We start from the raw sequence: 22,631 nt of genomic DNA, 5'->3' as shown, positions 1-22,631 counted from the left end.
CTGAAAACAGCTGTACAAACCCCGAAGCCTGGGACGGTACATTCTCCACATTGGAAGCAGACTCTTACCTTAACATAGAGTTTAAAACTCAAGTAATTGGCCAGGATCATGAGCAAGCAGCGCAAAAAGAGTCAGACTATATTATCTTACTTTGGTAACAAAGAAGATCAAAATATGAAACCAGAAGAAGACCACAAAGTCAAAGCTCCTACATCCAAAGCCTCCAAGAAAAATATGAATCAGTCCCAGGACTTGGAAGAGCTCAAAAGGGATTTTGAGAAGCAAGTAAGAGAAGGAGAGGAAAAACTGGGAAGAGAAATGAGAGTGATGCAAGAAAATCATGAAAAACAAGTCAACAGCTTGCTAAAGGAGACCCAAAAAATACTGAAGAAAATAACACCTTAAAAAAAGCCTAACCCAAATGGCAAAAGAGGTCCAAAAAGCCAATGAGGAGAAGAATGCCCTAAAAAGAAAAATTGGCCAAATGGAAAAGGAAGTCCAAAAGATTACTGAAGAAAATACTTCCTTAAAAATTAGAATAGAGCAATTGGAAGCTAGTGACTTTATGAGAAATCAAGACACTGTAAAACAAATCCAAAAGAATGAAAAATTAAAAACAATGTGAAATATCTCATTGGAAAAACAACTGACCTGGAAAATAGATCCAGGAGAGAGAATTTAAAATTATTGGACTATCTGAAAGCCATGATCAAAAAAAGAGCCTAGACATCATCTTTCAAGAAATTATCAAGGAAAACTGCCCTGATATATTAGAACCAGAGGGCAAAATAGAAATGGAAAGAATCCACCAATCTCCTCCTGAAAGAGATCCCCAAAGGAAAACTCCTAGGAATATTGTAGCCAAATTCCAGAGTTCCCAGGTCAAGGAGAAAATATTACAAGCTGCCAGAAGAAACAATTCAAGTACTGTGGAAACACAATCAGGATAACACAAGATTTAGCAGCTTCTACATTAAAGGACCGCAGGGCATGGAATATAATATTCTGGAGGGCAAAGGAGATAGGATTACAACCAAGAATCACCTACCCAGCAAAACTGAGTATAATCCTTCAGAAAAAAATGGTCATTCAGTGAAATAGAGGACTTTCAAGCATTCTTGATGAAAAGACCAGAGCTGAATAGAAAATTTGACTTTCAAATACAAGACTCAAGTGGAACATGAAGAGGTAAACAGGAAAGAGAAATCATAAGAGACTTATTAAGGTTGAACTGTTTACATTCCTGCATGGAAAGATGATATTTATAACTCATGAGACCTTTGTCAGTATTAGGGTAGTTGGAGGAAAAAAATTATATGATGATGATAGATAGATAGATAGATAGATAGTAGAGGCACAGGGTGAGTTGAAGATTAAGGGGTCATATCTGGAGAATAAAATTAAGGGATGAGACAGGATTACACTCGGAGAGAAGAAAGGGAGAGACAGAATGGGGTAAATTATCTCACCAAAAAAAAACAACAGAAAAGAAAAGGCTCTTACAGTGGAGAGGAAACAGGGGAAGGTGAGAGGGAATGAGTGAATCTTATTCTCATAGGATCTGGCTTACGGAGGTAAGCCAATTGTGTATGGAGATCTGTCTTGACCTACAGGAAAATGGGGGGAGAGCGAGACAAGAGACCAGGGGATGGTGGAGAGGAGGGCAGATTGGGAAAGGGGGTGGTCAGAGGCAAATACTTCTGAGGAGGGACAGGGTCCCAGAATGAATGGGAGGGAGGGATAGGATTAAGGGAAAGAGTTGGTTTTTCACAACATATCTACTATGGAGGTGTTTTTCATGACTGCACATGTATAGCCTAAATTGAGTTGCTTGCCTTTTCAATGAGGGTGGGTGGGGAGGGAGGAAGGGAGAAAATTTGAAACCTAAAGTTTTAAAAATATATGCTTAAAAAAGATGTTTTCACATGCTACTGGGAAGTGAGAGGTACAGGAAGTGGGGTACGGAGGTCTATCCTGCCCTGCAGGAGGATAGAAGGGAAAGGGGATGGGGGGGCAGAGATGGAGGAGAGGACAGACTGGGGGAGTGTTCCGAGTGCATGCCATCTTGGGGTGGGGGGAGGGGTGAGATGGGGTGCAAATTTAGAGCTCAGGGTCTTGTGGAGTTGAATGTTGAAAACTAAAAATAAATAAATTTATATTAAAAAACAAAAAATAAAAAAAAATCATCATCTCCCATAACAGCACCTCTTCCAAGATCCAGAACATTGAAATTCCACTCATTTCCTTATTTTCTACTTATCCCAATGTCTCACTCTTACTCAACCTGCTCTACACCCTTGTCATGACCTTCAAGCCTTTGGCTTCAGTAGACTCCATCCACATGTAGGACTTCATGGTTTGCCACTTTAATGTTTCACTAACCATACTACCCTTGCATACTCCTTGCTCCACTCTGCTACTTCCACACCATTCTAATGGCATCATTCAGTGGCCTTTCCTTTTTTCAAGGTCTCTAAAATCCATTTGTACCATCCCCTGGTCCTCCTTTGGGTTGCCATCTACTGATTTCCAGGTCATCCTCTCAATTTTTTCAGTAGAAAACCTGCCTCTCTGATGAATCACAGATTCTGACTTGCGAATGGTCGTTCTTTAGTAGTCCTTATCATCTGATTCCTCTACTACCGCTCCAGAGCTGCTGAATAATCCTATTCTGCCATTAGGGATTTATTTCATCCCCCAGCACTGTTATAAAACTTTTCATCTCTCCTCTCACCAACAGTCATATCCCTATGCTCCAGCCTGCTCACAGTGAATGACCTAACCTGCATCTACACTGAGAAGACTAAGGCCACCAATATAAACTATCAGCTTCCTTCTTCCACTCCTTAAAGCTTCTCAGTATGATTATCCTCTCTATTCTTTCTGCTTTGGTCACAGAGAAACCACTACTACTCAATACTCTACAGGTACCCTTGGCTACACGATTCCTTAATTTCTTCAAATCCAACCACTTTCTCCCTGCCTCATCCTGAACCTTGCTCCAAGAGCCATCCCCTCACTGTCATCGTGTTTCTTTTAACCTTCAACATTATCCATTCAGTCTTCCCACTGGACTTACAAACATGATCCAGTTTCTCTGATTCTTGAAAAAAAAAATAAAACAAAATAATTAAATAAGTAAAAACAACCTTCCTTAATTCTTCTATTACCATCCAGCCACTCCCCCATCACTCCCCTCCCCTTTGCTGCTGCTGCTGTTTGTCCTGCCTTCTCCAAGAGGACCATGACATTAGGGATGTGATGTCATGACGAGCAAGTGAATTGGACTTAAGTGAGGGAGGGCTATGCAAAGTCACCAGCCTCACTTTCTCTTCTGCAGCCATCTGGGTCCAATAGCCAGATATGGATCAGGACAACTGGAGTTGGCCCAGGATGCAGTGGGGGACAGGCTTTTTCAAGCTAAGGGCTTTAACAGGTCTCAGTTTGACTAAGGCAGCACCCATTCAGTGATTAAAGCTTAATAAAAAATAAGGCAAAGAATGGCTTCCTTAAAAAAAATAGATCTGGGAGAGGAAGACAGTCAGGGTTTCTGGCCAAAACAGAAACAAGTGTTATTTATATCCATTCTGAGCCAATCGGGGCCCCAAAAGTAACCAAGCAGGGCTTGGTCTGCAACCAGAGTTTTTTGGGGTTAAGGCTGGTCTTTAAGAGTAAAAATAAAAACACAAAAAAAAAGTTTCAGAAATTAAAATTTATTAAATTTATTCAAAAGGCTGTCCAAACTTGATAATGATCCATATTCATACAGTACTTTAAAATTTACAAAGCATTTTCTTCAAAACCACTCTTTCCAAAAGAGAAATGTAAAAGCAAGTTCTGTTACCCATGACCCTGATAATCTGTGCTAAACAAAACATGGTCTTCGCCATTTCATTAGCACCTGCTTTGTTGAATCGGCACTAGCAACTAGGCCACAAGCCTAAGCCTCTGCTGGGATTGTTCTCCAAGGGAAGGCTCAGAATAAGAAAACAGCCCAGCTTACCTGCTCTCACAAACAATACTGAAGGTATCTCAGCTGCATTCACGATCTCTCTCAGGACACACCCAATCATTCTCCATTCTCACACTCAATGAAGGTTCTGCTGGTATCCTGCCTGTGCACCCAAGCTAGCATCTAACTCCCTCAAAACCACATATGCTGCGCTTTCTTGCTAATGCTCCTAAATACCACTATCCACCATGCTCCAGAATTTTTATCACTCCCCTTTCTGGGGCAGGCTCAATGACCTGTATCCATATGCCCCATTCAATATCCTAGGACAAGAGATGTCGTTCAGTCATTTTAGTCATTTCTGAATCTTTGTGACCCCATTTAGGGTTTTCTTGGCAAAGATACTAGAGTGGTTTGCCATTTCTTTCTCCAGCTCATTTTGCAGATGAGAAAACTGGGGCAAACAGGGTTAAGTGACTTGCCCAAGGTCAGACAGCTAGTAAGTGTATGAGGCCAAATTCGAACTCAGGAAAATGAGTCTTCCTCACGCTGTCAGGCCAGGACTCTATCTACTGTGCCACCTGGCTGACCAGGAAACTAGGTGGCACAGTGCATAGTGTTGGCCTTGAAGGCAAGTCAACAAGCATTTATTAATTACCCATTATGTGCCAGTGTTTTAAGCAACTGGGACACAAAGAAAGGCAAAAATAAACATTGCCTTACGGAGCTTTTAGTCTAATCAGGAAAACAACATGCAAACAACTACATAGGTCTGACCACGTTATTTCCCTATCATTCCAGTGCCTCCCTATTGCTTTTGGGATCAAATCTAAACTCCTTTAAGCCTTTTAACAGCCTGATCCCAAGCAACCTTTCTGCCCTTATTACACATTGCTCACTTTCCTACTCTCTCTGGTTCAGCCAAGCTGGCCTTTTTGCCAACACACACAGGACACTGTCTTCCCTCTGCCTCAGCGCTAACTGGCCCCCAAGCCTAGAATATGCCCCTATTCCCATTCCTGCCTCTTGGAAGCCCTCATTTCCTTCAAGCTTCTGCTCGGTCACCACCTTCTACATGAACCTTTCCCAATCCTCCATGCTACTAATACTTTACCCAAAAACTGACAAATAATTCATTAAAACGTGTGTCTGTACATACTAGCTCCCCACTGGGATATAAGTTCATTAATTAATTGTTTCATTTTGTCTTTGAATCCCCAGGGCCTAGCACAATGCCTAGCACAGAGTACTGTGAGTGAGTGACAAGGAGGCCAATCTGGCCAGAATGCAGAATTCAGGAAAGGGAGCAATGTATCACAAAGCTGAAAAATTAGATTAGGGCCAGGTTAGGTAGGGCTTTAAAAGTCAAATAGAGGAGCTTATATATAAACCTAAAGAAAAAAAGGAAGCCCCTGGATTTTACTGCGTGGGAGCAATGACAAGTCCAGATCTGTGTTTTAGGAAAATCACCTTAGCGACCGTGTGGAAGATGGACTAAACTGGGGAAAGACGAGGCAGAGAGATCATTTAAGAGGCTATTGCAATAATCCAGGCCAAGGTGCTGAGAACCTTAACTAGACTGGGGGCTATGTGAGCCGAGAGAAGGGGCCAGAGGCAGAAATGACAAGATTTGGTGACAAATGGGATACTCGCGGCAAGGAAGAGTGAAGAGCCAGGTATAACTGCCAAATTGTAAGCCTTTGTGACTGGAAGGATGGCAGTGCCCTAGTACCAGTAGGGAAGCCGGGAATAGGAAAAAACAATGAAGTCAGCTTTGGACATTTTGAGTTTGAGATACATAATGGGACATCCACTTTGAAATGGCCAACAGGCAATTGCAGATGTGTAAATAAAATAGAGTTTAGGAAAGAGACTAAGGTTACAAATATAAATTTGGGAGACATATGCATAGAGATGATAACTGAATTCATGAGAGCTAATGATGTCACCAAATGAGAGAGAGAAGGAAAGAGAAAGAAAAGAGAAGACGGTCCAAGACAGAGTCTTGGTGCACACCCACACCCACAGTTAGAAGAGATACAGAGGATAAACCAGCAAAGGAGACTGAGAAGGAGCAGTAAGACAAGGAGAAAAATAAGCAAGGAAGGGAGCAGTGTTGGAAACACAGAGGAGACAGCACTGGGAGAAAAGGTGGTCAGCAGTGCCAAATGCTGCAGGCCAAGATAAGGATTAGTAAGAGATCACTGGGAACTCTGGAATGAAAAGGGTTAAGAAATGAGAACAGAGTGTAAACAGCTTTTTTTAGGAGTTTTGTTTTGAAAGGGAGGACAAAGATAGCATGACAACTTGATAAGATGGTGAGGTCTGAGGATTTTTTAAAGAAGTAGGAGATAGGGAGAGATAGAAGATTAGTGAGAACAAAGTTGTAAGTAGAGGGGTCTGCCTTGTTGAGAAAGGTCACTTCTTCATCAGACCCTGGAGCAACAGAGGTGAAGACACGAGATGTCAAGGGGTTTCAAGATCTAGAGAAGAAGAGAAGAGGGAGCTCACAGAAAATAATCTCTATTTTCTCAGTAAAGTATGAGATGAGGTCCTAAAGAATAAGCTGGTGAAGGAGGGGGAAGAGTGGTATGGGAGGCTTGAGAAGCAAACAGCTTCTGTAGGAAATAGAAAAGAGAGTCAATTAGGGAGAAGTAAAAGAACTGCCTTACCACAGTGACAATTCACTTAAAATTAGATAACAAATTTAATGTACAGAAGTATTTATAGCAACATCTTTGGGGTAGCAAAGAACTGGGAACAAAGTCGTTTCCTCATTCATTGCCTGGGGAATAGCTGAACACAATACAGTATATGAAAGTAAGTGAATATTAATGCTCCATTTAAAAATAAAGAATATAAATCATTCAAAGAAGCTTGGAAAGACATGAGGTGATGCATAGTAAAACAAGCAGAGCTAATGTAGCTAAGCTACATTTTTACAAAAATGTAAAAGGAAGTTAACAATTCCATAAGACAGAAGTACACCAGCTTTGGAGTCAGGAGGACCTGAGTTCAAATTTCACCTCAGACACTTACTAACTGTGTGACCTTGGGCAAGTCATTTAACCCTGACTACCTCCAAAAAAAAAAAAAAGACAAAAACACTCCAGTGCAGCGAGTAGTCAGTTAACTTCAGAGGATTGGGGGCAAAGCAAGCTTGTTCCTCTCAATGGGAAAGTGGGGGACTTTGGGTAAGAAATGAAGCCTTCCTTCATCATCAGACCTTATCAATGTTTTGTTTTGTTTTGTTTGTTACAAGAGAGGTGTGGGGGTGTGGTGTAGGGAGGAAGACAGGGCAGAGATGAAGGATTAGAAAGTGATATCAATGCTAAAAAAAAATACAATATTAAAAAATAAGAATGGAACCCAAGGGAGACATTCATAATGCAAACCAAATCAAATATAAATGCCTACTCTTTATACTCTCTTTCCTTGTTCTTTCTATTCAGAGATATGATTTTTTTCTTATATATAAATAAGGATGGCTCTAAATCTATGATCATATAGTTATTGTATAAAGAAAATAAAAGAAGATCTGAGGTAACCTTTCATGCTAAGATGCTGACTGGGACATTTTGTAAACAGAAGTAGTATACTTTTCTCCAATTGCCCAGAATCTAACAATTGACATGTTTTTTTTTTTTAATTTCAGCTACTTATAGTCAAGAAACAAGATTCCAGCATCATCGCATCCAGAGCATAACTCTACCAATGTTCTAAAGTTAGCATCAGAGTTTGCCTTTATAAGAACAGACCAAATTTAAGCCACCTATGGCAAATGGTCATTTCTAATACCACAAGGACCACCATTAGAGCTGTCTTGTTCCTCAGCAGAAATCATCTCTCTCCCCATCTCCAACCTGAAGCTTACAGAGAAATTTAAGTAAGAAGTTAATAGCTATAGACAGAACCCACACAAAGATAACTAAAAGAGAAAAAAAATGTGAGGTTCCAAGTACCGAAAATATGTCCTTTTCCCACTTTTCTCTTACTCTCCATGTTAATCCATTTGATTGATTCTTTCCTTCTTTTCTTTCCTCTCCCTTCCTTCTCCTTCCTATTTTCCAACCCCTGAAAGAGGCATGGGTCAGAGGATGCCCAGGCATTATCACCTGCTACACACATGGAGCCGACACTGAAGGAAGAAGGAAATGGGGACTGAGGGTGGAAGAGTGGGGCCAAGTTTTCTTTGTATCTGCACTGTGTCCTGAAGCCCCACCAATCTCTTCCCCAAGAAAACACGATGATACTCTTTTTAAAAAGATCAAGATATTACAGAAAACATTTAGGCACCCAGAAATATTTTTGCACACAAAAAACAGTTTGCTGGCTGCTAACTTAGACAATATGGAGAGTGTAATATAATTACATTTAACCAAAAACAACTTGCTATTCTGTAATACTTTTTAAGAGAAATAGAAAGTTTGCTTTTTAAAGAAAGGATATCAATTTCTTACATGAGTGATGAAAGCTTCTGGCGAGGCATTGGTGAAGCAGAGAGCTGGGAGAAGAACTTGCTCCTTGTTTCCAGTGACAAAGAAACCCTCCTATCCCTACCCCAGCACAGCCTGCACAAATTCCAAGCATGCTAAAGGACACAAGAGCATATTATAGAACCTGAAAGGCAGCACTTGTTGGGACGCTGGGCACTGGGTCTGCATGTAGGAACAAAACAGAAATGAAAAGCTGGGTGAATTGACTCCATTTGCCAATGATCCATGCAAATAGAGATTAATGGAAATAGTTACCACTGATAAAAATTTCTCCAAATTAGGAAATATAGCTATCAACAACATTTCAGAACAAACTGACAAGTAGCTTAGGCCTAAATCTTAGATCACTATGTGACTACTACAATTTGATGGCAATATAACTGAAGTTTTAAAACCTGGCATTAAACACCTAGAGATAATTAAACCCATGGAAGCTGATGAGAGAGAAGAGGGCAAAGAAGAATGAAGGAGCAGTCAGACAGGTAAGAGGAGACTCAAGCAAGGGAAGGGTCACAAAAATAGAAAGGTAAAAGTCTTCAGGAGGAAAGGAGTATCAATAGTTATCAAATTCAGCACAGAAATCAGAAAGAATGACCCTTGAGAAAAGGCTACTGGAATTTGCATATAAAACCACTGATAACTTTGGGGTGGGGTGGGGGCAGTTTCTGTGATGTTGCAAGGGGGTGAGAAATAAGCAGGAGAGGACAAGGAGGTAAGTAGCTTTTTCTAGGAGTTTGACTGGGAAAGAAAGGAAAAACAAAGGACTTGAGGGATACAGCTTCCTACCTGTATGAAGGCTCCTCATAGTAATCTTTGATGGACTATCATCCCTCTCCCAATCCTTAAAACAGAAGCGTCCACCACGGCTACCCCCCTTCCCCCTCTACCTTCCTTCCCAAAGTGACCTAGCCTAGCACCAGTGCCTTGCACACAGAAGGCACTTAATAAATATTTGTAGGTCTAAATTAAGATATGCCCACTCTTTCAAAAAAAAAGTTTTATTCAATTTTCTTTTCTTTTTAGGTTCACATTCTCTCTGCCCCAGCTTCCCCCTCCCATTGAAAAAGCAAGGAAAACAAAACCCATTACAAATATGTATAGTCAAGCAAAACAAAGCTACACATGACCCATATCCAAAATAGATTACACACACAGATATAATAGGTGGAGGGAGGGGTCAATCTACACTCTTGAGTCCATGACTTCAAAATCAGAGGTTGGTATCATGAGTTCTCTGAAATTGTGGCTGGTTATTGTGTTGATCAGAGTGCCTAAGTGTTCAGAGTTTTTTTGTCTTTACAATATTGTTATCATTCTATAAATTGTTCTGCTCACTTCACCTGGCATAAGTTCATACAAGTGTTCCCAGGTTTCTCTGAAACAGTCCCCTTATTCCATCACATCTGTAGACTATAACTTGTTCATCCATTCTCCACTAGATGGGTACTCCCACCCCATCAGCGTCCAATTCTTTGCCCTCACAAAAAAAGAGCCGCTATAGATATTTTTGTACATATAGGATCTTTTCCTCTTTCTGTGATCTCTTAGAGCCATAGACCTAGTGGTAGTACCACTTGGCCAAGAGGTAGGTATGTCCAGTTTAACTGCTTTGGGGGCATAGTTGTTGATTGCTTTCCAGAATGGCTTATGTCTACCTCTTTTTTTTTCATTTCCTTCTCTTCTCTCCTCAACATAAGAGATTATCATCTAAGTACCTGTTCATATATGAGCCTGTCTCTTGCACTGCTTACTGATCAAATCTATTTTTTATTTTTTTTTCCTCTTTGTCCATGTTGACTATTTTTAATTGAAAGGCCTTCAAGAACAGAAACTACTTTACATTCATAGAATCAAAGAATACCCAAATTGAACGGATGTCTATGATCATCTAGTCTAATTCATATCTGAAAAAAAAAATGCCCTCTATAATAATACAATAATCACCCAACCTTCACTTGAAGACTTTCAGTAATGAGGAACCCACTCATCACCTCCCAAAGCAGTCTGTTTCACCCTTGCATAGCTGTTTTTATTTTTTAATAAGCTTTTTTAAAATCTTTTTTCCATCAACAAAATTTCCTGTAGTATCCATTCCTCATCCTCCAGCACAGAGCCATCTCATATAACAAATAATATTTTTAAAGACCAAAAAAAGAGAAAAAAAAACAGCAAAACTGATCAATACATCCCAAAAAGTTATGAAAACATGAGCAATGTGCCACACTTGTGGACCTTCCATTGCTGCAAAGGAGTAGAGTGACAGTATCTTCTCATATCTCTTCTATGAAGACATGCTTTTTAAAAATTATCCTTTTTTACCATACCAATCAAAGTACCAAAAACTTATTTTATAGAGTTAGAAAAAATAATAAGAAGATTCATTTGGAATAACAAAAGGTCCAGAATATCAAGGGAAATGCAGGGGAAGGTGGCTCAGCCATCCAGAGCTTAAATTGTATTATAAAGCAGCAATCATCAAAACTGCTTGGTATTGGCTAAGAAATAGAGTGGTGGGATCAGTGGAATAGGTTAAGTATGCAAGACACAGTAGTCAATGATTATAGTAATCTACTATTTGATAAACCCAAAGACCCCAGCTTTTGGGATAAGAACTCACTCTTTGACAAAAACTGCTGGGAAAACTGGAAAAGAGTATGGCAGAAACTAGGCATAGATCAAAATCTCACACCATATACCAAAATAAAGTCAAAATGGGTTCATGATTTAGATATAAAGGCTGCAAGCAAACTGGGAGAGCAAGAAATAGTTTACCTATTAGATTTATAGAGAACAGAAGAATTCATCACCAAACAGGAGATAGAAAACATTACAAAAAGCAGAATGGATAACTTCGATTACATTAAATTGAAGAGTTTTTGTACAAGGCCAATGTAACCAAGATTAGAAAGAAAGTAGAAAATTGGGAAAGAATTTTTACAACCAAGCTCTCTGATAAGGGCCTCATTTCTAAAATATATAAAGAATTAAGTCAAATGTATAAGAATACAAGTCATTCCCCAACTGATAAATGGTCAAAGGATATGAACAGGCAGTTCTCAGATGAAGAAATTAAAGCCATCTATAATCATATGAAAAAATGCTCTAAATCACTACTGATTAGAGAAATGCAAATCAAAACAAGTCTAAGTTACCACCTCACACCTATCAGATTGGCCAACATGACAAAACAGGAAAATGATAAAGGCTGAAGAAGATGTGGGAAAATTGGAACATTAATGCATTGTTGGTGGAGTTGTGAAATGATCCAACCATTTTGCAGAGCGATTTGGAACTATGCCCAAAGGGCTATAAAAATGTGCATACTCTTTGACCCAGCAATAGCACTCCTAGGACTATATCCCAAAGAGATCATACAAATGGGAAAAGGACCCACATGTACAAAAATATTTATAGCAGCTCTTTTTGTGGTGGCAAAGAATTGGAAATTGAGAGGATGCCCATCAGTTGGGGGATGGCTGAACAAGTTGTGGTATATGAATGTAATGGAATACTATTGTGCTATAAGAAATGATGAACAGGCTGACTTCAAAAAAACCTGGAAAGACTTATATGGTCTGATGCTGAGTGAAGTGAGCAGAACCAAGAGAACGTTGTACACAGTAACAGCCATGTTGTGCAATGACTAATATTGATAGACTTAACCCTTCTCAGCAATACAAGGATCTAAGTCATCTCCAAAAGCCTCATGATGGAAAATGCTATCCACATACGAAGAAAGAACTATGGAGTTTGAATGCAGGTCGAAGCATTCTATTTGCTATTTTTTTCTTCTGTTGTGTTTTGTTTCCTCTTTCTGTTGATTCCTCCTATTGGTTCTAATTCTTACTTACAACATTACTAATGTGAAAATATGTTTAAAAGGAATGTATATATATATGTGTATACATACACACACACACACACACACATATATATAAAACCAATATCAGATTGCACGCCATCTTGGGGAGGGAGGTGGGGAAGGAGGGGGAAGAAAAATTTTAAACTCAAAAGCCTATGGAAGTGATTGTTGATAATTCAAAATAAATTAATTTTTTTTAAGTTATCTTTTTTAAAAATTTTTTTTGTGGTTCACTCTGAATCAGTTAATGTAGATTTTCCCATGCTTCTCGGTATGAATCATATTCATCACTTTACATTCATGTACCACAATTTGCTTAACCATTCCCCACCAATCAATGGGCATTTACTTTGGTTTTCAAGTTTTTGCTGTCAGAAGAAGTGCTGCTATGAATACCTTGGAAGGTTAAGTCTAAAAATGGAATCTCTGAGTCAAAGAGTATGATCATTTTGGTCATCATATTTGCATAATTCCAAACTGCTTTCCAAAATAATTGTACTAATTCACAGTTTTACAACAAAGTATTGATGTGATAGCTTATATTCCCACAATTGCTTCAACAATGAATATTCCCATTTTTTTTCATCTTTTCCAATTTCCAGGGAGTGAGATAAAACTTAGGATTGTTTTAATGTGCATTTCTCTTACTATTAATAATGTGGAGCATTCTTTCATGTGGTTTTTAATAGCTTAGGATTCTTTTGAGAACTGTTTTTTTATATTCTTTATCACTTATCTATTGAGGAATGGCTTTTAGTCAGACAGAGATAGAGACCTAGAGATAGAAATATAGCACTTAGCACTGTGCCTGGCATTTGGTAGGTGCTTAATAAATGTTTATTGACTGATATATTGATACTGAGATATATATATATACATACATATATATATATATGTTCACTGTTTATATATCTTGTATACCAAACTCTTATCAAAAAATTTGCTACAAAGATTTTTTCCCCATTCAACCATTTCTCTTCTTGCCCTAGGTACATTAATTTTGTTTGTGAAAAATTTTTCAGTTTCACATAATCAAATTTATCTCTTTTGCCTTTTGCAATTGCCTCTCTCCGTTTTTTAATTAAAACTATATCTCCTGCCCATAGCTGTGAAAAGCATATGATGTACTTCTCTTCTAATTTTTAAACTATCTCTAAAAAAGAAAAAAAATTTGCAGACCTCAGATGAAAAATTCCTGATTTTTGTCTAGTTCCTCCTTTTACAGGGGAGAATAACAAAGACCACAAAGGCTATTAAATGACTCGTCCAAAATCACAGGTAGTTCATGGCAGAGCTAAGATCAGACATCAGACCCAGTCATCTTGCTCTAAATCTCATTCTTTTCCCTTACACCATGCTACCTTCTCATCGATCTTGAGACGATGAAGGCATTAGCAATATGGGAATGACAGGAATCAGGAAATCAGGGTTCCAATCCTGGGTCTGCCTAACTAAAAGGCTGAATGACTTTGGGCAAGTAATTTTACTGTTTCCTTATCTATAAAATGACAGGGCTAGATGGTCACCTCTAAGGCCCCTTCCACCTCTAAAAGTCTATGGGGAGAGGCTTATAGATAGAGATAATGGGAAGTACCGCAGAGTAATATTTAAAGATTTTAGTGGATTAAATATAAAGTGAAAAGAACAGAGAACCAAGAACTAAACTTTGGAGAGACACCCATGTCAAAGGTCAGGAAGAAGAGTCAAGAAGCCAGTAAAGGAAATGAGAGAGGCGGGAAAAGGACCAAGACAGTGAGCCATAGAGATCAAGGGAAGGAGTTTAAAGGAGCTCAGTGTCAAACAATAATGACGGATGGATGTTCAATTCAGGAAACGCTTATAAAGCACCTACTCAAATAGTTCATAAAGAAGGAAAAGAAGAATGAGGACTGTTAAAAGACCACTGGATTTGAAAATAAGTATTAACTCTCCTAAAAATTTTTAGCAAAAGCTAGCATATAAAGTAGTCTTCCGTCCCAATTGTTTTTGTTTACCATCCCCCTACCAACTCACTCCCTTGGGCAGGAGCTCCTGACTCCCTTTAGATGACAAACGAGATAGTATTTTACCCTGGGCTACAAGAACTCCAGTAAGCCTGAGGTGGGATTTGGAGTCCAGTCCAGGGAAAAGAGGTCTCACAGCATGGATCCCAGAACCTCAGAAGACTTTTCTGCTGAATTGAAAAGAAGGATCCCCTGTAGGTGGCTCCTTAGCATTGAAAGTGTCTCAGAATCACTATTCCCGTTGCACAGAATACTAAAGTTCCACAGGATACTGTCAATCAGCCAATCAACAAATATTTATTAAGCTTCAACTATTCAGAAGGCATGGTTCTAGGCATTGGGAACAGAGACAAAAGGGGAATGGTTCTTGCCTTGAGGAATGTACCAACTAGACTGTACACATACACACACAAACACACACACACACACACACACACACACACACACGCGTGCACGCGCGTAAAACTGACACAAGATAATGGTGGGGAACTGAGTAGACCAGAAAGGGGTTCATATGGAAGGTGGCACTTGAAATGGCCTTGAAGGAAACTAGGGATTCTACAAGGGTGAAAGAAGAAGCAGGGAATTCCAACTAATCCAAAGGCAGTGAGACCAGAGATGGACAGACTACTGCATATGAAGAAAAGTACAAAGGCCAGTTAGCCTGAAACAGGGAATGTGTGAAGGAGAGTCATGTGTAATAAGGCTGAAAAGGTAGTTTGGGGCCAGCTTGTATAAGCCTTAAACTACCAAAAAGAGAAGTTTTTATTTGATCCTAGAAATAACAGGGACTGGAATTTACTGAGTAGGGGATTGACATGGACAGACTCATGCTTTAGGATGGAGTGGAGAAAGACTTGAAGAGCGGAGACCAACTAATAGGCTGTTCCAAGAGTAGAAATGAGAGGTAATGAGAACCCAAACCAGGGTATCCTAGAACATACAGCTGTGTATTCCTAAAATACATACTGCCGAGGAAAGGATACTTTAATCAAACAGAATCATTTTCCCAAACTCCAGGTGCCTATATGGTAGCACTAACAATTTCTAACTGAATTTTGATGTACCTATTTAAGGGCCCTAGGAAGACCTAGACTGAAGTATTTTCCCAACCACTACCGCAAAAGTGTGTTCAGGTTCTCAGAATAATAGTGAAGACACAACCAAAGTCATAGCTACATGGTCTAACTGCACAGTACACAGTGTACCTGACTGATGCAGAAAATTCCGAGCTTACCCTACTAATTCTAGTCATATCATTTATCTTTGTGGTTTGGCAGAGTTGACATAAAACATCTGCAAGAACAATTAAAGAATCTTATCACCCCCATCACCTACCCACCCTGGAAAAAGAAAGTTCTTCTATAACACTTCGGAAACAAAGCTAAATTTGCCTGCATGTGTCACTACCCTGTGCCAGAATCTAAAATTGCTGGCTGGAATCCACTCACTGCAAGAGAAATATCTCCCAGATGCATTCCATAATAAAGAGGGAGCAAAAAAATCTTCCCTGAGTTCATTCATGGCACCCAGTAAACTATTATACACAGAGGTGAATGATGAGCAATTAAGTGTCAACAGGTTTGTATAAATCTTCCCATCTTGCCAGAAAGTAGATCTGCTTAGTGGGTATACACAGATGCTAGGACTTTCCAAGTTACAGACAGCGGTTTACTCCATCCCATACTAATACTCCATCCCATACTAATACAGACTCCAAAACTTGAACTGTTTTATAGCCTATCAAGTAGTTCTGGGTTACTTGCCCCATCTGGTGGCCAAGGAGAGAAGCTTGTCAGCCCCTCTTAAAACTCTTTTCTTTCTCAGGGAGATCATGCTGGGATACTTTCTACTTTTTCTACCACGGAATCTCATATTTGGAAAGGTCCTAGATATTATCTAGTAGAACCTGTAACTGAAGAGGAATCCCCTCTCCATCATCTGTGTTGAACGTTCATCCTCCTTATCTTAAACATCTACAGTGATAGTTAAGCCCATTACCTCCCCCAGTAAATGTAGAATGTGTTAAGAAGTTTTTCCTTACATGGAACCCAAATCTGCCCAGAGGCAATTACTATCAATCGCTCCTACTTCTGTTCTCTGGGGCAGGCAGAATAAGTCTTGTTCCTGTGCATGAAAGCCCTAGAAATACTTTAAGAGAAATCAATAAATCAGCAGTGGAATCTGGTAGTCAACATACATACATGAGAGATGTGATGATTCCATTTCACTCTGTCTTGGCCAGACACACCAGATTACTGATAAGTTCTAAGCATAGGGGCAGGTAGGTGGCACAGTGGATGGAGCTCTGGCCTTGGAGTCAGGAGGACCTGAGTTCAAATCCTGCCTCAGACACTTCACACTTACTAACTTTGTGACCCTGGGCAAGTCACTTAACCCCGATTGCTTCACCAAAAAAAAAAAATTGGAGGGCAGCTAGGTGGTGCAGTGGATAGAGAACCAGCCCTGGACTCAGGAGAATCTGAGTTCAAATCTGACCTCATTTACTAGCTGTATGATCTTGGGCAATTCACTTAACCCCAATTGCAAAAAAAAAAAATTCTAAGCATATTCTAGGAAGGACATTTACAGAGAGTGCTCAAAAAAAAAAAAAGAAAGAAACAAAGAAAAAGACAATTAGGAAGGAAAGACCTTAAATCAGACTCTATAAGGACTAGCTGAATGAACTAAGGATGTTTGGCCCAGAGAAGATGAGATGTATGGGAAATATGACACTTGTTTTCAACAATTTGAAGGACTGTCATATGGAAGACAGAAGTGTCCTGCATGGCCCCAGAAAGTAGAACTAGAAACAGTAGGTATAAGTTGCAGAGAGACTTGATATAAGAAAAAGCTTCCTAAGAATAGAAGCTAACTAAAAAAACTTCCTAAAAAGGAAATTTGTTAAGTTGCCATGACCTGCTCTTAATGAAATCGCACTGTCCAGGAATGAACACTTCATCAATGTTGCCATTTCTAAATCTAAAGCTCACCACCCTTTGGAACCTTACAACACAGTATAATAAATATTAGCTATGTACAGATAGGAAGGAGATAAAATTATCTGTGCTGATGATATATGATAGTTTACTTGGAAAATCCTAGGTAATCTTTGAGGATGCCAATTGAGACAATAGCTCCAGCAAAGTTGCAGGCTATCAAGTAAATCCTCAAAGTCAACAGCCTTTCTACATAATAACAAAACACAAGGAGCAATAATAGAAGGGGAAATCCTATTCCAAATAACTGCAATATGCATAAAATGTCTGGGGATCAACCTCCCAAAGAACAAAAAAAGACTTGTATAGTTTTAATTGCAAAATGCTCTTTAAAGAAACAAAGAAAACTTGAATAGCTAAAGTAATATTCAATGCTCACGGCCAGGCCAGGCCAATATAATAAAAATGACAATATTACCAAAATTAATTTACACTTTTAATGCTACGCCAATCAAACTACCAAAAACATACTTAAATAGAACCTGACAAAGTAATAACAAAATTCATTTGGGACAACAAAGATCTAGAATATCAAGGGAAATGATGAAAAGAAGTAAGGACAAAGGGATAATAGCACTCTAATATAAAGTAGCAGTTATCAAAACCATCTGGTGTTGGCTAAAGAATAAAGAAACAGATCAGTTGCACAGACTAGACAACAAAGATTCAGAAACAATAGAATTCAATAATCCAGTGTTTGATAAAGAAAAAAACATAAATTATCTAGGGAAAAACTCACTATTTGGTATAAATTACTGGGAAAACTGGTAAGTAGTATGGCAGAAATTAGGCTTGGACTAAAACCTCCTTATACCATAATGCACAATACATTCTAAATGGATAAATGACTTTAATATTAATGATCAGGCTATAAAAAAATCAGAAGAGAAACAGATCATATACCTCTCCACCTATGGGTAGGAGAAAGAAAGAAAGAAAGAAAGAAAGAAAGAAAGAAAGAAAGAAAGAAAGAAAGAAAGAAAGAAAGAAAGAAAGAAAGAAAGAAAGAAAGAAAGAAAGAAGGAAGGAAGGAAAGAAAAAGAAAGAAAGAAAGAAAGAAAGAAAGAAAGAAAGAAAGAAAGAAAGAAAGAAAGAAAGAAAGAAGAAGGAAGGAAGGAAAGAAAAGAAAGAAAGAAAGAAAGAAAGAAAGAAAGAAAGAGAAAGAAGAGAGAAAAAGAGAAAGAAAGAAAGAAAGAAAGAGAAAGAAGAGAGAAAAAGAGAAAAAAGAAAGAAAGAAAGAAAGAAAGAAAGAAAGAAAGAAAGAAAGAAAGAAAAAGAAAGACAGGAGGGAGGGAGGGAGGAAGGAAAGAACATCAATGAAATATTTAAAAATGCACAAAAGAGAGAGGTACCAACAAGCTAGGCAATTTGGTTACTGTTAACTTGAATACACACTTTAAAAAACAAAACTATGTAACAAGGTCACAGAATCCTCTTTTCTGTTATTAAATGTTCATATCTGTTGATGTTTAAGTTCGTAATTTAAAAGATTGTAAAAATTAATGCATACAGAAATATATGCAAAATCAGTACAATGAAGGAAGACACACTAGCACCTAGGAGATCAAAAAAGGTGTCTGTTAGAAGGAGTTGCTAGGGGCCAAAGTGTGAAGAGAATCCAGCAGCCTTTACAAAAGTAGACGATGGAGTGTCCTCCTGTACAGAGAACAGCAGGCAAACCAGTTTGGGCAGAGGGCCAACGGCAGGACTGGACATGTAGCCTCTTTACATCCCTCCCCACTCTGTCCAGTGCTGATACCGTGGTCAGCAATGAGGCAAGAGAGGAGGGTGGAAAGAACACCAGATTAGAGTCATAAGACCCAGGCTCTGTTATCTTAGGATGAGATGACCTCTAAAAGCCTTCAAGTTCAAGATCCTGTGATCACCTATGATTTTTCTGAGGCATTCACCAGCATCTACCCTGGAACCCCTCACTCTTTTAAGTTTACCTTCCTAGGATTACTAATTAATTTCCAGTCTTAGTAACTCCCAAATCCTGAAACCATGCTGATTGAATCCACTACCAATTCAAGCCTTCAGTCTTATCAATACCTCGCTCATTCTCCATAACCGTTGTGCTAAGCTTTTTCCACAATAAACAAAACAGTTTTTCATGGCTAAATTTCCGAAGAAGGTCACCTACAATCAAGGCCTCTACTTCTCCTCTCATGAAACAGCTGGGTGGCCCAGTGGATAAAATACTGGGTCTAGAGTCAGGAAAACTTGAATTCAAATTCAGCCTCAGATACTATGAAATCCTGGGCAAGTCACTTACCTTCCGTCTGCCTCAGTTTCCTGAAGTGTAAGATGGGCATAATAACAGCATCTACCTCCCAAAGTCGCTGGGAGGATCAAATGAGATATTTGTGAAGTGCCTGTTCCTCATTCTCTCTCTCACCTCATCCTCATATCCAATCATTTGCCAAGTCCTGTCTATTCTACCTTCATAACATCTTCTCTGGCACTGCCATCACCCTTCTGCAAAGCCCTCGCTCCTGGCCCGTTATAATACCCTGCCTCAAATCTCTCCCCATTCCAGTCCATCCTCCACTCAGCTGTCAAGTCAACATTCCTAAAGCACAGGTTGGACCATGTCACCTCTCTTTTCAAGAAACTACTATGGCTCCCTATTACCTCCAAGATCAAATACAAAATCCTCTGTTTGGCTTTTAAAGTCTTTTATAACCTGGCCCTCTCCTGCCTTTCCAACCTTCTCTCACCTTACTTCCCTCCACTGTGATCCAGTGACACTGGCGTCCTTGTGGTAGCCCACATGAGATCACAACTTTTTGCATTTTTTTCAATGTCCATCTCCCACACCTGGAATTCTCTCATGTCACCTCCATCCCCTGGCTTCCTTCCAGTCCCAGCTAAAATCCCACCTTCTGCATGAAGCCTTTCTCAACTTATCTCCAATTTATCATATACACAGATACAGCTGAGTCCTTAGCTGTATGTGTGTCTATACAGCTGAGTCCTTAGCTGTATGTGTGTCAATACAGCTGAGTCCTTAGCTGTATGTGTGTCTATACAGCTGAGTCCTTAGCTGTATGTGTGTCTATACAGCTGAGTCCTTAGCTGTATGTGTGTCCATACAGTTGAGTCCTTAGTTGTTCGCAACACATGTATGTGTATATTATATATGTATGTGTGTGTGTGTGTGTGTGTGTATACATATATATATTTGTTGTTGAGTCGTGTCTGATTCTTTGTGACCCCATTTGGGATTTTCTTGGCAAAAATACTGAAGTGGCTTGCCATTTGCTCCTCCAGTTTATTTTACAGATGAAGAAACTGAGGCAAGCAGGGTTAAGGGACTTGCCAAGGGCCACACAGCTGATGGTATCTGAGGCTAAATTTAATTGAAGAGGATGAGTCTTCCTGACTCTAGGCCCATCACTCTATCCACTGGGCTATCTGGGGGAGGGGTGTAGGGTGTGTGTGTGTGTGTGTGTGTGTGTGTGTGTGTGTGTGTGTGTGTGTGTGTGTGTGTGTGTGTGTGTGTGTGTGTATGTAGTTTGCCTCCTCCATTAGACTATGAGCTCCTTGAGAGCAGAGTGCTTTTTTTTTTTGTCTTTCTTTGTATCCCTGGTATTTAGCACAGTGCCTGATGCTTAATAAATGCTTCTTGACTTGGCTTGACTTTCAAAGCCAAATGGAGAATTTTCTATTTGATCCTGGGAGCTACTGGGGCTGCTGGAGTCTACGACTCTCCAGGTGACAGGGTCAGACCTCTACTGGAGGAAAACCCCTCTGGCAGCTGGGTGAAGGTGCCTCCAGTAGGGAAGCTTCCTGAGGCCAGGAGACCAACCTGAATGATGGCTCTAGCAGAACTGCAGGGCTGAGGGGGCTGATGAGTGCCTGAAACAGGGCAGCAGCATCAGGGGCAGGGGCAGGGGCAGTGGCAGTAGCAGCGGTAGTAACCGCAGCAGAATCAGAGAGACGTTGTGAAGATAGAAAGGGCAACTCTTGACCACAGACTGGATACTGGGGGGCGGGAGGTGGAGGTAAAGATCTCAGGATGACACCCAGTTTGCAAGCCTGGGTAGCTAAAAGATGGTAGCACCCTGACATTAACAGGGAAGTCAGGAGGAGAGGAAGATTGGGGGGGGACCCCAAGATACTGAGTTCTGTTTTGAGCATGAGTTGGAGCCACCATCCAGTTGTAGCTGGCCAGTAGGCAGCTGGTGATGTGAGGCTGCAGCTCAGGAGAGACGTTAGGGCTGGCTCTGTCCATCAGATTCATGCATATGAAAATGGAATCCATGGGAGCCAATGAGATCATCAAGGGAGACAGCGTAGGAGAAGAAAAGATAAGGGTCACCCAGGGAGACTTGCGCAGCCCAGGAAACCGAGGAGCGGTCCGGGGTGGGGTGAGCCTTCAACCCAGGGCGCGTGCGCAGAGGGCAGGGTGTGCGCCCAGCGGGGCTGAGCAGCGCCGCTCAGACCCACGTGACCCGGCGCCTGCCCACCTACCGCCCAGCGGGCCGGCGTTACTACGGACGCGCCGCCTTCGCAGATTCCGGACGGAGGGAGAAAGAAATCCCTTCCGTGGCGCCGGCGCAGGGCCCCAGGGCAGCAGCAGCGTCCATCCCAGGACCCGAACTCCGGCGAAGCTGTCCCAAGAACCTCACTCACCGTCTCTTCTGTCCCCGATATTGCACCTCCCCGTCACTTTTCGAGTCAGTCGCCATCTTTGTAATCATCCTCAGCCTCGCCTCCCGCCCTTGGCCCCGCCTCCCGCTCCTCCTTATTGGCTCACAGTCTCAAACCTCTTGCAGGGGATTGGCTGAGGGCGGGGGCTCCTTAACCGCCCTTCCCATTGGTCTATTCAAATAACCAACCGCCCCGCGATAACGTGGGGTTCGGGTCTAAGGTTGCCTTGGCTCTGAGCTCTTCGGAGCGCCGGCCTTGAACTTGAAGCCGGAAATGCCCACGAATGTTGATAACGTTTGCTGAATCGTACCTAATTGCGTCTGGTGGGATTCCCACTCCTCTCCCACTTCTTTTGTTCTAATTTCTTCACGAATTCCTTCCCCCTGGCTTTTTGCCCTTCAACGCACGTATTAGGCATCTACTATGCGCGCGACTCCGGGGAGTCAAAGAGAAAAAAAAACATTCCTCAGCCCTCAAAGAACTTACAGTATGAGAGGACTAAGGGAGAGGGACACACGTGTAAAATCATCCTCTAAAGGGACCTTTTCCAGTGTGGTTTTTTTTTTAATCATTGTATCACTAGCACCTAGCACAATGCCTGGCACATAGTAGGAGCTTCATAAAAGCTTGCTGAATGCACTCGGAAAATAGTCAAGGTAAGGA

General features: G+C 40.5%; 1 protein-coding gene across 2 annotated transcripts in view; it reads right to left on the bottom strand.

Moving 5' to 3' along the window:
- Positions 1–22,065, bottom strand: part of ARHGAP19 (Rho GTPase activating protein 19) — a 57,559-nt gene extending 35,494 nt beyond the window's left edge. The window contains exon 1 of one of the 2 annotated variants that reach the window (XM_020997037.2): positions 21,951–22,065. In XM_020997037.2, coding sequence (XP_020852696.1) covers positions 21,951–22,018 — 68 coding nt within the window. In that variant the 5' untranslated portion in view covers positions 22,019–22,065. Of the gene's footprint in view, positions 1–8,412; positions 8,495–21,950 lie in introns of those variants that run through there. The other variant, XM_020997038.2, reaches the window with a different exon arrangement.
- Positions 22,066–22,631: the final 566 nt, after the last annotated feature.

The sequence above is a fragment of the Phascolarctos cinereus genome, unplaced genomic scaffold, assembly GCF_003287225.1.
Source record: "Phascolarctos cinereus isolate Bilbo 61053 unplaced genomic scaffold, phaCin_HiC Scaffold_3;HRSCAF=262, whole genome shotgun sequence".
NCBI lineage: Eukaryota > Metazoa > Chordata > Mammalia > Diprotodontia > Phascolarctidae > Phascolarctos > Phascolarctos cinereus.
The sequence above is the reverse complement of the archived record's forward strand: the minus strand, read 5'-3'. Positions and strand labels throughout refer to the sequence as shown.